At 37.3% G+C, this 18,120-nt stretch overlaps 1 protein-coding gene across 1 annotated transcript in view; it reads right to left on the reverse strand.

The window, feature by feature from the left end:
• Nucleotides 1-3,684: 3,684 nt before the first annotated feature.
• LOC115216684 overlaps nucleotides 3,685-18,120 on the reverse strand; it is a 62,368-nt gene continuing 47,932 nt past the window's right edge. The window contains exons 3-4 of the mRNA XM_029786197.2: nucleotides 13,797-13,854; nucleotides 3,685-5,920 (exon numbers count right to left, since the gene is read on the reverse strand). Coding sequence (XP_029642057.1) covers nucleotides 5,676-5,920; nucleotides 13,797-13,854 — 303 coding nt within the window. The 3' untranslated portion in view covers nucleotides 3,685-5,675. The remainder of the gene's footprint in view (nucleotides 5,921-13,796; nucleotides 13,855-18,120) is intronic.

Consider the following 18,120-nt stretch of genomic DNA (forward strand, 5'->3'; position numbering starts at 1 on the left):
TGAACACAGATTGATGAAAGGCAAAGTTAACCAAGGAAAAATTAGATCTTGGACACCCAGAAAGCACTAACTAAATATTGCAAGAGTACAACCAACAGGGTTAATGATGGGGCTGCCTGGCAGTAGCAGTTCACTTGCTAGTTGATGCCCAACCATTGTCTAATGGTATATATATTCTGCTTGGCTGCAGTATGCTTCAAGTTGCTTGTCTAGGAATCCTCCGCCTTGTCGGTTATCCAATGTCCTGCTGCCAAAGAAGAAATACTGGAAGAGTAATTTGTACCTTGCTCCACTGATTTTTGCAACCAATGTGCTGAATAAATATAAAAATGGTTTATTGATGAAGAAACAAGGGCTGAACTACAGTCAATAATTTGTGATGCCAGTGTTTGACTGGTTCACTATTCTCTCAACCTCTGGAGGATGGAAGGTAAGTTCACTTCACTGAGGTTTGAACTCAGAACACAAAGGTACGGAGGTAAAGTAGACTAAATACTGCAAGAGCATTTTGTGTCACAGACTTACTCCACTTCCATAATTTCTGGTCTTGTGTCTGTCTTAGGACCTGTTATTGCATAGGAGAACAGTGCATGTTATCAAAGTGATACTGAGGTACAAATATGCAAAACCCAATACATACCTGTTATGATTACCCATCTGATAAGGGTACACTGGGTATATGCATTACAACCATATGTGCACAATATGGTAACCTCACATCAAGATAAACAGTGCATGGTATTGAGCAGAATATTTGCTATAGCCTACCTTTTACACCCAGACAAAACATGTACATAATAATACTTACAATCAGTTAAGATGAGAAGCCATGAAAACCACTGCCTGGTTTTTCAACAGGGCATTTATTATTATTATTATTATTATTCTGTGAAGGTCAACTTTGTCTTTCAGCCCTCTGGTGTCAATAAAATAAAGCACCAATCAAGTGCTGTGGTGAATGGTATCAACCCAAGTACTTGGCCAATATTATATTTTGTCCCTACCTTTCAAAACCACTGACCTTGTACCTAAATAAGGAATTATTATTATCAAAGGTGGAAACTAGCAGAAATTGCTAGCATACTGGACTCATGTTCTGAGTTTCAAATTCCACTGAAGTCAACTTTGCTTTTCATCCTTTCAGTGTCGATAAAATAAATACCAGTTGATTTCTGGGGTCAATGTAATTGACTGAGTGCCTCCCCTGAAACTGCTGGCCTTGTGTAAAAATTTGAAACCATTTTTCCTTTATTTGTTTGAGTCATTTGACTGCGGCCATGCTGGAGCATTTCCTTTAGTCAAACAAATCGACCCCAGGACTTGTTCTTTGTAAGCCTAGTACTTATTATATAGATCACTTTTGCTGAACCACTAAGTTACGGGGACATAAACACACCAACATCCGTTGTCAAGTAATGGTGGGGAGGGGCAAACAGACACACACACACAAATATACATATATATATATACATATATATATACATATATATATATATATATATATATATATATATATATATATATATACAATGGGCTTCTTTCAGTTTCTGTCTACCAAATCCACTCACAAGGCTTTGGTTGACCCGAGGCTATAGTAGAAGACACTTGCCCAAGGTGCTATGCAGTGGGACTGAACCTGGAACCATGTAGCTGGGAAGCAAACTTCTTACCACACAGCCACTCCTGTGCTCCCATTATTATTGTTATTATTGAGCTGGCGGAATCATTAGCGGTATTTTACCTATAGCTACATTCTGAGTCCTAATTTTGCCGAGGTCAACTTTGCCTTTCATCCTTTAAGGGGTCGATTAAATAAGTACCAGTTATGCACTGGGGTTAATGTAATCACTTTAATCCCCTCCCCCAAGGTACCTTTGTGGAAAAAATTTGAAATCACTCTTATTATTATTATTATTAAGGCAGTGAGCTGGCAGAATTGTTAGCATGCTGGACAAAATACTTAGCGGTATTTCATCTGATGTAACATTCTGAGTTCAAATTCCGCTGAGGTCGACATTGCCTCGATATAATAAACTAGCCCCCTTCCCCCAAAATTTTCAAGGCTGTGTCCCTAGAGTAGAAATAATAATAATAATTATTGAATTGAACTGACACAATCATTAGAGTTTGGGGCAAAATATTTTGTGGTATTTATTCCTGCTGTTTGCATTCTGAGTTCAAATTGCTTCCAAGTTAACTTTGTCATTTTTATCCTTTTAGGTTGCTGAAATAATATACCAGTCATATACTGAGGTGAATGGTATCAACTAACTCCCTCCCTTCCTTCCTCCAAATTACTGGCCATGTACCTAAATAATAATATACAATATAATACACAAGTGTAATGGACCTCTGTAGAATGTGTGGGGAGAAGGTTGAAAGAATGTCTCACACTGTTAGTGCTTGTGAAAGTCTTATACAGAAAGGGTACAGGCACAGACATGACAAGATAGCCTTAGATCTTCACTGGCTACAGTGCCAGCAGTATGGATATGAGGTAACAGGTGCTTGGGATCAACATACACTGGAAAAAGTAATGGACAAAAATGGGAAGGCAAAGATCCTCTGGGGGATCCAGACAAAGTATTAAGAGCACCGAAGGCCAGACATAGTAGCTTTTAAGAGGGACAAGCACGAGTGCCTAATAATTGATGTGGCAGTGCCAGGAAATCAACTTATTGTCATAGAGGAAACAGAAAAGGGTCAACAAATGTGGAGACCTGAAAATTGAGATCGCCAAGTGGCAGCTACAAGGGTCAAACATAAAGGCTGTTCCCATAGTCTAAAAGTATTGGGTTCAATACCACCCAACCTGAAGAAACATCCGGACACTTTAGAAATACCCTACAGTCTTGGTTTATTGCAAAAATTAGTTTTGCTTGGAACTGCACACATATTACATGAAAGTGTTGTCTGTCTGAGGACCTTATTGCAATTTGAAAGACAGTACAAATCCCTGGGACACACAATATCTTCAATTTACATCACATTATTGTTTACTGTGTGACGTCTTCAATAATAATAATAATAATTCTTTCTACTGGAAGCACAAGGCCTCAAATTTTGGGGAAGGGATTAAGTCGATTACATCGACCCCAGTGTGTAACTGGTACTTATTTAATCAACCCTGAGAGGATGAAAGGCAAAGTCAACCTCAGTAGAATTTGAACTCACAACGTGAAGACGGATGAAATACTACTAAGCATTTTACCCGGAGTGCTAATGATTCTGCCAGCTTGCTGCTTTAAATAATAATAATAATAATAATAATGATAGTTGTTTCTGACATAGGTACAAGGCCTGACATTTTGGGGTGCAGGTTTGAGTTCATGAAACTGATCCCAGTACTTAACTGATACTTTTCTTATTATCAGCGCTTAGAAGGATGAAAAGTGAAATTGAATAATAATAATAATAATAATAATTATTATTATTAATGGAAAGACAGAAAAAAAACCTGTAAAAACAACTAAAATAAGCCAAACAAAAAAGAACCCCCCCCCCACTTCCTATGAAACAAACATAACATACATGTAATGCATCTGTTGTAATAAATATTATGATTGTAATTTAAATTAAAGTGACAGAGGTGGAGTGGTGGGGCTTCCGGTTATAAGGGGTCAATTTTTATGTTGTCTGTGTGTGTGTGTGTGCATGTGTATATGTATATGTATTTCTTATGACGTTTTATTTCAATAGAGAGGATGAAGGCAGGAATGGGTGGGTGAATGGTGATGGGACAAATAGGTGAGAGAAGAGTGGGTTTTTTTTTCAATAAATGTCTCACAAGTGTATAAGCATCCTAATATATTTGTATGTATGTGTGTGTACATATACATATATATATTTACTGACACAGACATGCAACAGAATGACAGCGTGTATTGGATAAATTGCTGTTAAGAAACTCTGAGTTCTGAATGTAAGTATTCCATGTCTGTGTCATTTAATAAATTTAATCCTCTATTTCTAACAATATCGAGGTCATATTCTTTTGTTCTTACACACACAGTTTCTCTGTCTGTATGTACGCACACACACACAGTCATCGGAATGAACAGGCTCTTTAGTCACAAATCACAACAATTGTTTCTGTGTAATGCTAACAGCTGTTAGCTGCTGAGTTTTCCATATCATACTGTTACATGAAATATTATATAAATAAATATGTCCCAGCAGCAACTGTGCACTAGCACATCATACATGATAACCATAAAGGAGTTTTAAAATACTCATTATGAGGTTATTACTCAGATGATATTAAATATTAAATATGTATATATATATATATATATATATATATATATACACACACATACATATACACACCACAGTAACTGGCCAATTAACAATGTCTGTACATTAAGTATAACACACAGTTGGTTATTTTAATTAAAATACTGCCTCAATTGCATATACTGAATTTTTATTCAGCTGGACAGCTATTTTCAACATCAGTAAATGTTTCATTCAGTTTCTTATATTGGAGATGATGAATTTTTGTTTTGGCATGTGACTGACATGTATTATCATTCATGAGGTCCCAAAAGGCCAACATATATTTAGTGTTCTCAGTCTGCAGCTATGGCAAGTTTCCATTTCCCTCTGATATTTATTGTGTTTTTAACACACCATGTCCATAAGAGAGAATATCTCTGGACAAATACTGCAATAACGGGCTTGACAACAGTGTCTATGCATTAAGTTTGATATATATATATATATATACAGACGCACACACATATACATACATATGTATGAGTGTGTAGTTTTATATGTATGTATGTATATATGTATGTGTGTGTGTGTGTGTGTGTGTGTGTATATATATATATATATATATAGAGAGAGAGAGAGAGAGAGAGAGAAAAGCACAAAGCATAAATTTGATATTTCTTCATTTCATGTGTTACACATATTTCTGTTGCATATGTAACTGACGAAATGCAGGAATACCAAATCCATGCTTCATGTTTTTCCCTCATAATAAACATGCACTTTTTATTACATCATAACCCTATATGGGCTGCATAGAACCCTACTGGATCACACAGCAGAGAGAGTTTAATGCCAAAACTATTAAGAGCCACAGCCAAAAAACAATTTTGACACAGCTAGTGCATTCATTTCCACTTTGTGTGTGTGTGTGTGCGTGCGCGCGCGCATGTGTGTGTGTGTTTTCACAAACATGTATACAAACACACATGTGTATGCATAATGAATCACATGTTCAATTTTAGTGTGACTAAGTATTCCACATACATTTGTTACCCTTAATGTAATTCTTACACACACTCAATTTGTCATAATGTAACAAGGTTAGGTTTTTATATATATACACACATATATATACATATATGTATATATATATATATGTATATATATATATATATATATATAGACACACACACAGATATATGAGAGACAAAGAACAGGTATTCTTAAAAAAACAAAACAAATTAAAACATAATAGTTATCTTAAAATGTATATACATATTCACATACACATGTATGCATGTACTTATGCCCATGCATACATACATACACACATGCTCATGGTTTCACCCACTCACACATGCATTCCTGCTTAGAAGAGTCCATCTTAAGCTTGCAGTGAGGGGTGTTCACTGGTTGGGTGACTGTCTCCTTGTTACTCCTACCTCCTCTTCTTCTCATCATGGCATCCAGTTGCCAAGCTGGTTACGTTCGAGATGTTTGTTGTTGTCAGGGATCTGGAAGCAGCCGACTGGGTAGACGCCGATTGTCCGGTTAAACAGGTTCAGATTGAAACTAGCGCAGCCGTTCAGTTGGGTCTTGTGTTCTTCGTGCACATTCACTTGGAATGTCACATTGGAGAACTTCACACAGATCTCGGCAGCTTTAGTCTTTGAGCCGAGACAGATGAGTGGAGGATTTTCAGCTGTTTGGGAAAAAAAAAAACAGAAGAAAATAGAGTTAAAAGATAGAGTGAATAAATAACTAAACAGAGAGAGAGAGAGAAAGAGAGAGATAAGAGAGAGAGATAGAGAGAGAGAGAACTAGACAGATCAACAGTTAGAAAGATAGACAAATGTAAACATGGAACTCGATCTCTAATAGTTTCTATAAATAAACATGATAAAATCTTTATGATTAGCACTCTTGTTTCATTCTTGCTTGTTAATAACCTTTATCTTTTTATCTTCTGTTTGTTTAAGTCATTAGACTGTGGCCATACTGGGGGCACCGCCTTGAAGAAATTTGTAGTCGATGAATCGACACCAGTACTTAAAATACCAATACTGGTTGTCAAGCAGTGGTGGGGGACAAACACACACATAGATATATGACGGGCTTCTTTCAGTTTCCGTTGACCAAATCCACTCACAAGGCTTAGGTTGGCTTGAGGCTATAGTAGAAGATACTTGCCCAAGGTACATTCAACAAGATACTTGCCCAAGCCATTCAACATTGGGCATAAAGCCACCCAGCTACATCTTTCCCGCTCAAATATTCCCCCCTTAGTAGTGAGAGCTTTTTATTTTTCCTGTTATTTTTCTGTCTTGCAATCTTACAAGGCAACCTCCCTAGTGCCAATGGTACACACTCACACACACACAAAAAAAGCACTCAGGCACTCTGTAAAGTGGTTGTCATTAGGAAGGGCATCCAGCTGAAATTATTCCAAAGCAGACATTGGAGCCCAACATTGCCTTGGAGTTCACCAGATCCTGTCAAACTGTTCAACCCATGCCAACATGGAAAAGGGATATTAAATGGTGATGATTGATATATATATATAGGTGCAGGTGCAGCTGTGTGTGGTAAGTAGTTTGCTTAGCAACCACATGGTTCCGGGTTCAGTCTTACCATGTGACTACTTGGGCAAGTGTCTTCTACTACAGCCTTGGGCTGACCAAAGCCTTGTGAGTGGATTTGGTAGACGGAAACTGAAAGAAGTCCATCATATGTGTATGTGTGTGTTTGTCCCCCCAACATTGCTTGACAACCGATGCTGGTGTGTTTACATCCCTATAATGTAGTGCTTTGGTAAGAGAGACCAACAGAATACCATAAAGACCAATGTAATTTACCGGTGAGTGTGTTACATTATAAGGCACAAAAAGAAAATGACTCTCCTCAGACACAACAGAATAATTTATGCACTTTTTCCACAAAATATAAAAATAAGCAATTACATGAGTAGATCATTTCTAGAATTTTTTTTGCAATTTTTTTTGTTGAAAAAAGACGTACAGAACATAAACGTTCGTACTGAAAGTTGACTCATTTAATGTCTGAATAGGTTTTTACAGAAAAAATAAGGGCTTAAATATAATGAAGTTGACTTTTATTTATGCTGGATGGTATAATGCTTACTTTTTCTGTATAAATTTACTAAAACCGTTAAATGGTTAACAACTTTTTGAAGTCTGACATTCATGCTGGTAGACACGGTCTGGGCAATATTTTACATTGCTTGGAGTTTCTACCTATCACAATGGAGCACCACTGACATACATAGTGATACGGATATTCCTGACTGAAAAAAAATGTAACGATATGGATAATCTTGATTGTATGTTTTTACTTTTGTCTGTTTATTATTCAGCACAGTCTTAAGTTTGTTGTGCTGTTTACACCAATTTCAAACATTGGCTTCATTAACATAAAAATACCTTCTGGCAGCTCTAATGTCAAATGCATATTCAACATATTTAATTTCTCCTTCACAGTAAATGATTCATAAGTTCTGCCCACACTGACAATAACGGCAATGACAAATTTTAAAGTTTGCTTAACATTTTATAAGTGTGAAAGGGATTAAAATTTCGATACTCCATATCAAAGGTTCCGAAAAGAATAGGTGGAAAAGAATTCTATTCACATAAAATCAATTTGATTGGTCACCTTCCTCTGTCAGTTGAGTAAAGTGTCATCCAAGCTGATGTTTATTGGTAATTAAACTTAATTTGCAACACCTCTGCATGTTTATCAGCTTTCTTTTTGATAGTAATTCTTATCAACAACTTTTCCTGTGGAATAAAGATTGTTTGCCAACATAACATGGAGATCCTGGTTTAGGACAAATGTTGCTGTAATTTATCCCCAGGAGATATCATCTCCAGCTGGCTATACGACACGATCTGTGTCCTTATGTTTTCAAACATGTTATGTTGGCAAGCAATCTTTACTCCACAATACTGTTGCTGAATATCTCTCGTGAGATTACAAATAATAATTTTCTTACTTTTCCTGTGATCGTGATTTGAGAAGACATACAGTAGTATGCTAAAGATCAGACAATCTATTGAGGGCAAGAAATGTAAAATAAAGTTTATTACAAGCAACACAAACATTTTGTAATTTAATAGCTTTCAATGTGATACCTGTTAAACAGAAATTATTTATTGAAAATTTAATAAAATCTAATCATACGTAAGTGAAATTATGCTAAATACAACTAAATTCAAAACCTTTTTCCCCTGGTTATATCGACAATTCTCAAAACATGGGTGTGAATTTTACATGAGTGAAAGCTTTTTTTTAACAAATTTTATCCTGAAAATCACTTGTGTAAATTACACAGGTGTGCAAATTATATGGGTTTTTACAGTAAATACTAGGCTTACAAAGAACAAGTCCTGGGGTTGATTTGCTCAACTAAAGATGGTGCTCCAGCATAGCTGCAGCCAAATGACTGAAACAAGTAAAAGAATATATATATATATATTTGGTAAGTTTATTCTCAAGCAACACTTCTTTTAGTGTTGTTGACACTGCCAGATTGAATGGTATTGCCCAGGTGTCGAAACCATAATGATATCTGTGGGGCAGCTGAAGATGGTTTTATGTTGGATTGTTGGTATGGCTGTTTTTGTATATGTGGAATAGTGTTATAACACATCCTTTTGACAAATGTATAAACAATATCGAACACACATACACAAAGTATGTGTTTTGCTAGTTCGTAGGCAGACATCGGTTTATAGGCATGAGAGAAAATTTTCTTGTCAATATGCCTGGTGTAAAAACACCTAGGAGTCATAAACAAGCGAGGTAACTCACACCAGGTCCTGTTGCAGGAGTGGTAAACATTAATGTTTCGTCATCTTTGAGACTTATCAATACCAGGTACCCCAAAACAAGGCCAGATGCAAGCTAAATTACTTGCTATGACTATATGCAAAATGGTGTGAGAATCATGTGCTAGTATGTTCTCATGGTTCATACATACTTATAAATATATGTATGTATCTGTAAACAGATGAATGGTACTTAAAATTCTTAAGGACTCCATATATTTATATATAAATATATATATATATGTAGTGAGAATTTACAAAAAAACAAAATACAAAGACGGGTGTGTAAACAACAAACAGATGTGTTAGTTTAATGCTTGGGAAGTAAGAAAGTCTTTTACATTTCGAGCCTACGCTCTTTGATAGAAAGGAACACAGGAATAAACCGGGAGAGAAAACAGAAAATAGAATGTATACATGTGTGTACATGTATCTATGTATATGTGCCTGTCCTTCCCACCACTTGACAACAAGTGTTAGTTTGTTTACGTCCTTGTAATTTAATGGTTGGACAAAAGAGACTGGTAAAATAAGAACATTAATAAAAAAAAAAGTACAGGAGTCAATTTGTTTAAGTGGACTCTTCAAAGCTGTGCCCTGGCATGGCAGCAGCCCAATGAATGAAACAAAAATAAAAGCTCAAAGATGCAAGAGAAAGAATAATTAATGATTAGAAAAAAAATCAAAACAGAAATGAAACAACAGAAAGCTCAAGTATATCATCACAGCATGTGGTGTACGAAAATATATTGCTGGAAATTGGCCTAGAAAACTGACCAGGTTTCACCCAGTGTAAAGTGAATAATGAAATAATTCTCAACAGCAGAGCAATCAATTCAGTAAGAAAATGAAAGGAGACAAGACAAAAGAAATATGTAAATTGTTTCAGTAGGAGAAATTTATTAAAAGGTTAGACACATATCACGAGCTTGGCAAGGAAGGCAGCCATCTTGCAATAACGATTAGAAAGTGGGAATGACTTCAAAGACAAAATGTAATGTCCGTAATAACTTCTTGTGTCTTACTAATTCAAACAATAAATTAATCAGACAGGAGAATGGAGGACATAGTGAGAAACTGTGTGCAGGTGTATGTGCATGCATATGTGTACATACACACACACACACACACACATACATATATACACATATTTACATAAATATATATTTACATGCATATATATACACACACATATACATATATATATACACATGCATATATATATATATACACACACATACACATGCATATATATATATATTATATATATATATATATATATATAATATATACACACACATACACATGCATATATATATATATGTATATATATATATATATATACACACACATACACATGCATATATATATATATATATACACACACATACACATGCATATATATATATATGTATATATATATATATATATATACACACATACACATGCATATATATATATATATATATATATATATATATATATATATATATTATATATACACACACATACACATAGACTATGTTGCCAGTTGAAGGTCTTTTAAGTCATTAAAGTTGTCAGCATAGACAGCCATTCAACTTTCACATACCAATAAAAAGATATAAATTAGATGGATGGGGAGGTGGGGTGGGGTTGTGGGGGTTTTATACTAACCGAACAGAGAGGGTGATCGTGATGGTGGTGGTGTACTGGCAGAGTAAACAGGCTGGTTATAGTGAAGCAACAGAGTAGATGGAATTCTTAATGGTTCTTAATCTGTAGTCATCATGAAGCTGTCCGTGTTCCTGGCATAAATACCTGAAGCATTTGTGTATGTGTCTGTATTTGTATGCATGCATTACTTTATTCTTTTACTTGTTTCTGTCATTTGACTGCGGCCATGTTGGAGCACCGCCTCAAAGGGTTTTAGTCAAAGAAATCAACCCTAGGACTTATTCCTTGGTAAGCTGAGTACTTATTTTATCAGTCTGTTTCACTAAACCACTAAATTACAGGGACATAAACACACCTGGACCAGTTGTGAAGAGATAGTGGGGGGGGGGGGCAAACACAGACACACATATATAAGTATATACACATACATCTTTCTTTTGCCACTTACTCGCACTCTTTAATCCCACTCCATTTGCAATATCCTGCCCCTTACATTATGCCATTCGAACTTCAAGGGTATGCCCTGGCACTTGCCACCATCTATATCTCTCTCTTCCTTTACTCCACCATCCCAAATATATTCTGATCCCCATTCCTTATGAATATGACCAGTACTTTGCCACCATCTCTATCCTGCTGTCTCCCACTCTCTCTCCTTCTCCTGCACTTCCCTCAGCTTGGGTAACTGTATTTCCTTTGTGGTAGCACACCTGTTTCTGTCTTCATTCCTGATCTTTCTCTCTCCAGCCAGGTAACCTTGTACTTCCTCTGCAGCAAGACACCTGTATCTGTCTCACTATAACCTTTTCATCACCCCAACACAAGACCACCTCCTCCAATGCCTCCCCCACTCTTGAAAGTTTTTTTTATTTTGTCTTGCAAGAACTTGGTGACCATGTTAGCGCAGGTGCCACTTAAAAAGTACCCATTCCACACTGTAAAGTGGTTGGTGTCTAGAAGGGAATCCAGCTGTAAAAACCTTGTCAAAACTGACATCGTCTGTGCTTGTGTCACATAAAAAGCATTAAGTCCACTCTGCTGAGTGGTTGGTGTTAGGAAGGGCATCCAGCTGTAAAAATCCTTCCAAAACCGTCACAGAAGTCTGGGGCAGGCTTTGGCCTAGTCGGCTCTTGTGAAACCATCCCACCTTTGCTAGCATGGAAGGTGGATGTTAAATGACGATGATGATGATGATGACATATATACGATGGGCTTCTTTTAGCTTCTGCCTACCAAATCCACTGACAAGGCTTTTGGTTGGCCTGAGGCTAGAGTAGATGACACCTACCTAAAGTGCCATGTGGTAGGACTGAACCTGGAACCATGTGGTTGGGAAATGTATGTGTATGTGTGTGTCTGTGAGTGTATAAATGTATATGTATGTGTATGTATACGTATATATACACATATACATATAAACATATGTATGCGTGCATGTGTTTGTGTATATATATGTGAAAATATGTATAATCTTTTATTTGTTTCAGTCATTTGACTGTGGCCATGCTGGAGCACCGCCTTTAGTCAAACAAATCGAGCCCAAGACTTTGTCTCTGTAAGCCTAGTACTTATTCTATCGGTCTCCTTTGCCAAACCACTAAGTTACAGCGACGTAAACACACCAACATTGGTTGTCTTGCGATAGTGGAGGGACAAACACAGACACACAAACATAAACATATATATATATATACATGACAGGCTTCTTTCAGTTTCCGTCTACCAAATCCACTCACAAGGCTTTGGTCGGCCTGAAGCAATAGAAGATACTTGCCCTAGATGCCACACAGTGGGACTGAACCCGGACCCATGTGGTTGGTAAGCAAGTTACTTACCACACAGCAACTCCTGTTTGTAGATGTGTGGGTAACAGTGCAATATACTAACTTTATGTAGCTGCTTGATCCCCCACCACTTTTTATCACTAACAATAAGCATGATGCAGTCCTGTGGTCCACCAGATTCTATCAAAGCAAGCTAGCATGGAAAACAAATGTTAAATGATGATGATGACAACAATGATGATGATAATGATGATTGCACATTGTACACTTTATTTTCGCCACTGCTGACCGAAACCTAAACCTCTAGTGCAAACATTGTCTTCCATCCGTTTTCCATGCTGGTATGTGTTGGATGGTTCAACAGAGTATGGTGAACCACAAGATTGCATTATGCTCACTGTTAAGAGGTTCACTTTGAAACCATGTTGATCTGAGTTGTGTCCCACTGCACAGCACCTCAAGCAAGTGTCTTCTACTAAAGCCCTGGGCCAACCAATGCCTTGTGAGTGAACTTGGTAAACGGGGACTGTGTGACAGACCATTTTATGGTTGTATATATGTGTGTGTATGTATGTATGTGTCTATATATGTGTATGTGTGTATGTATGTGTATGTATGTGTGTATATGTGTATGTATATAAATGTGTATGTGTTTGTCCCCCACCACCCCACTGCTGCTTGATAGCTGGTGTAGATTTCTTAACATCTCTATAACTTAGCAGTTCAACAAAAGAGACTGATGGAATAAGTACCAGACTTGAAAAGCAAAACAACAACTGGAGTCAATTTGTTTGACTAAATCGTTCAAGGTGACACTCCCAGCAAGGCTGCAGTCCAATGACTGAAACAAGAGATTAAAGATTAATGATTAATCCCGTTTCTCTGATGACGACGATGATGATGTCAGCTCTGTCTCATATCCTTGACAATCTATTTAGAGATTGAATAGAGAAACTGTTTCCTGTGAATAACCTCAGCAAACTCAATAATGTCCATGTTTGATTCATCACTGGACTGCCGACGCCGACACTACCGCTGTAGCTGTTGCTACCACCATCACGACCATGGCCATGACCACCACCACCACCACCACAATTACTAAGCAGTTTTGATTATCTTCTAATGTATTGATATACAACTAGAACACACTCTAACCCTTTTGATGTATGTGTTTGTATGTGTGTGTGTGTTTATTTTACAGACTCCATGTTATGCAATGAACAAAAGGAAAAATAATAATAACAACAGCAGCCAACAAAACAAATATGGTTGAGCTACTGTCGTTGCTTACCTGTGATAGTTTGATTATAGACAAGCTTGTTGTTGAAGACAAAGCGGAATGCAAATTCCTGAAAAAAAAAAGCAATAAAGAAACTGTTAAGACGAAAAAAAACAAAGAGAGAGAGAGATGGATGGACAGATAAATAGAGAGAGAGAGAGAAGCTAAAAGAAAGAGAGAGATGGGTGGATAAATAGAGAAAGATGGCCAGCCAGCCAGTCAGACAGACAGATAGATAGATAGATAGAGATAACAAGCTAGATAGCTAGACAGATAGAGAGAGTGTGTGGGAGAGAGAGAGAGATAACAAGCTAGCGAGTTAGATAGATAGAGACTGAGAGAGAGAGAGAGAGAGAGAGAGAAAGAAACTAATAGATAAGTAGATAGATATTGTTTGTTTCTGTGTCAAATAATATATAAAAAACAATATAACATTAAACAGAAGAATTACTGAAAATGTTTTAGTAGAGTACTTGTTTATTATACTTTTACAAGAAGAGGGGTGACTGTAACTTTGAAGTTTCAACCTGCTAACCTTTGTCAGATTATCTCTATTATATGTGTGTGTGTGTGTGTGGACAGCCATGCTATACGGCAGCGAAACATGGGCTGTGACTGCAGAGAATATGCGAAGGCTTGAAAGAAATGAAGCTAATATGCTTCGCTGGATGTGCTATGTCAGTCTGCACGTATGACAGAGTGTAAGCGTCTTAGAAAAATTGGATATAAGAGGCATCAGATGTGGTGTGCAAGAGAGAAGGCTGTGCTGGTGTGGTCATGTGGTGTGTAAGGATGAGGACAGCTGTGTAAAGAAGTGCCAATCTCTAACTGTGGAGGGAACCTGTGCAAGAGGTAGACCCAGGAAGACATAGAATGAGGTGGTGAAGCATGATTTTAGATGCTGAGTCTCGTGAAGTGATTGAGACCTTCGATGATTTGTTGTGCTTGAGAAGATATGTTAAGCCAAGTGACATCATAGTCATGGCCAGTTCCAGTGACACATAAAGGCACCCATGCTGGTGACATGTAGAAGGCACCCACTACACTCTTGGAGTGGTTGGCATTAGGAAGGACATCCAGCTGTAGAAACCAAGTCAAATCAGACTGAAGCCTGATACAGCTCTCCGGCTTATCAGCCCCACTCAAACTGTCTAACCCATGCCAGCATGGAAAATGGACACTAAATGATCATATATATATATATATATATATATATATATAAAAGAAATTGAAAATGAACTGGGAGTCTTTCAGAGGGTTCACTTTCAAAGGTATAACAAGACATTTGCAGCAAAGCCCCACATCTTTCTTTCTCAACCTTTGAAAATCAGAAAACAGTGAAACTGGTTAAGCCTTTAAAAATAAACCATCTAGAAAAAAAACACCCCAGTGCATTTTCAACTTCTTTTTCTATATTTTTACTCTTGTGGAATAAAAAATTTTTTTTACCCCCACCACAAACACATATAGAGAGAGAATCAGAAGCATTATGACAATACAGATTGAAAAATGGATTTTGTTGGTTTTAGTAACATGCCTGTCATTTTAAAACATAAAGTTATTTACCTTTCCCCTTTTACTTGTTTCAGTCATTGAACGGTGGCCATGCTGGGACACCATCTTCAAGGCTTTTAATTGAAGAGATCAATGCCAGCACTTACCTTTTGAGTCTGGTACTTAATCTACAAGTGTCTTTTACCAAACACAACCACTAATGAGCATCATTTAAATGATGATGATAATAAATTTAACATAGTGGAATAATTTATTGATATGCTTGTAGTGGGTACATCATGTAATGGGAAAAGTTTATGTGCCCCACCGATTATAGTAGAACCAATCATAGCAGACCATGTGGCACGAATCATCATATGCCACCGTGGCATATTGGTTTGTCAACAGTCAAGAATAGTATTGATCCTTTCTACTTTTGGCACAAGGCCTGAAATTTGGGGGAGGGGGGCTAGCTGATTAGATCGACGCCAGTATGCAGCTGGTACTTAATTTATTGACTCTGAAAGGATGAAAGGCAAAGTTGACCTTGGTGGAATTTGAACTCAGAATGTAGCGACAGGCGAAATACCGCTAAGCATTTCATCCAGTGTGATAATGATTCTGCCAGCTCGCTGCCTTCCAAGAATAGTATTAATACAGATCAACACTATGTGTCAAAGCAGTGGGGAGGACACACACACACACAAACATACACATACCCACATAAACATTCACATACATACACACACAAACATACACACACACATCCACATACACACACACACACATGCAAGGCATCAGTTGACCAGAGGCCAAAGCAGAGGACACTTGCCCAAGATGCCATGCAGTGGGACTGACCTTGGGACCACATGGCTGCAAATCAAGCTTCTTTATCACACAGCCATGTTCGCACCGAGTTGTTTATTATTTTTTTTATCACTGAGAAGGAAAGGGCCAGGCTTGCAACAAGTGCACCTTGTCAAAAGTGGGGGCAAGATGGTGATATTATGCAGACAAAGTTTAAAATCAATAGAAGGACTTGAACATAGAATACAAAGAGCTGGAACAAATATATCACAAGGTATTTTATCCCATGTTTTAAAGATGCTGCTAATTTGTCACCATGGCAACTGTGAGAGAAAAATATATAGAAAGTATTTTTTTAAATGGCAGTTCTGAGGGAGAATGATTGAACAAAGTGTTAGTAGGGAGTCTAGTGTGACAGTAGGACGCTAAAAGAAGGGGCCACATTGGATGTAATACGCAGAGTGTCAATTCAGAAAAGCAGAGGCTGTTGTAGTTAGTGCAAATAGAAGAGACAGAGAGAAGAGCCAGCACATCTATTGACTTGCAGTTGAAGTTATGCTGATGACAGGATCTTTGTCTATCAGCTGAATGGTCTTTTGTTGGATATTCTACAAGACATGTGTGAAGTAGCAGCACTATCTGTGATGTGTGAACAGTCCTCTCGATAAAAGTTTTACTAGAACTTTTGTAGAGAATCAGCAATGGAACAAGATGATATTTCTCCACTGTTTTTGACTTAGGACTCTCCCAGGTCTTGTTGATTTGGAATTGGGATCAATGCTTCTGTAACTTTGCTTTTTTCTAGATAAGGGTGTTGAGCCTACACAAACCCATTTTTACCTCCATGAAGAGATGGTCCATCGATGGCCCCACTAGAAGCTTGCACTTTGCTAGCATAGCTCTCAGGCACATTGAGGCATACAAGTCACCACACCACAACAAGGATTGGACCTTGTGGTAGTTTCGTTGTATGTTTTTCACACATAAAGAGGTGTATAATGTATACGACACTCTTGATGTATGTAGAGATTGTGTCTCAGTGCTTTTAAATGAGATTAGAACTAGTGTGTTCCATGCCTTGCGAATATGTTTCAGTGATCAAATTCCATGGAAGTATATGAAATGTCAGGGTTGCAAGGAGATGATGCTTCTGCAGGAATTAAAATTTTGGATATGCTAGATGAGCACTGCACCCTTACCAAAGATGGCAAGTGGTATTCTACAAGTACATATTCTGTGTGAATATTTGTGGCCAGATGTTATGGATACAAAGTTTGTAATTTCATGATAGAATCTGTTTATAATTTGTTTTTTACTAGAGTAATATACACAGAGAAATAATGATTTAGTCAGGTCAAATTCTTGGGTTGTTGACAAAACAACATCAGATGTTGTTTACAGTAATTGCTATTAGCATTTTATATGACAAGAATTTAAAATTGATCATCATCATCATCGTTTAGCATCCGTTTTCCGTGCTAGCACTACAGTAGTACATTAGATTTTTAATGCAGTTTTTTATTACTTTATTTTAACAAAATGGAATGATTTATTGATATGCTTGTAGCAGGTCCCTCGTGCAACAGCGAAAGTTTTTATGCCCCACTAATTATACTAGGTCCAATCACAGCAGACCTTGACACAAATTATCATATGCCACTGTTAAGAATAACACACAACTAGAGCCACCAAATGTTGCTACAAATACCAGGCCTCACTGTCACCACTAAGGATCCCTCCTCATGAACTCATATCTTCAACATAGCAAAAAGTGTACAACAAACACTTCAAAGCCAGAAAATATTTCAGCCCCAACTAACTACAGATTCTCTACAAAGTTCAAATAAGACCCTCTTCTTCCACATCTGAGACAGTGCTACTGCTGCCGCCACACATACAAGCATCTGATGCTAGATTCAAAACAGGTCCATTTGATTGATTGGTAATGAAATTACTTGCCAACACATTCCAACTTATGGCCTCTGCTCCTTGGAGCAGGTTCATATAACCTTCACTCGGGTACTCTTGATTTGCA

The sequence above is a fragment of the Octopus sinensis genome, linkage group LG10 (assembly GCF_006345805.1).
Source record: "Octopus sinensis linkage group LG10, ASM634580v1, whole genome shotgun sequence".
NCBI lineage: Eukaryota > Metazoa > Mollusca > Cephalopoda > Octopoda > Octopodidae > Octopus > Octopus sinensis.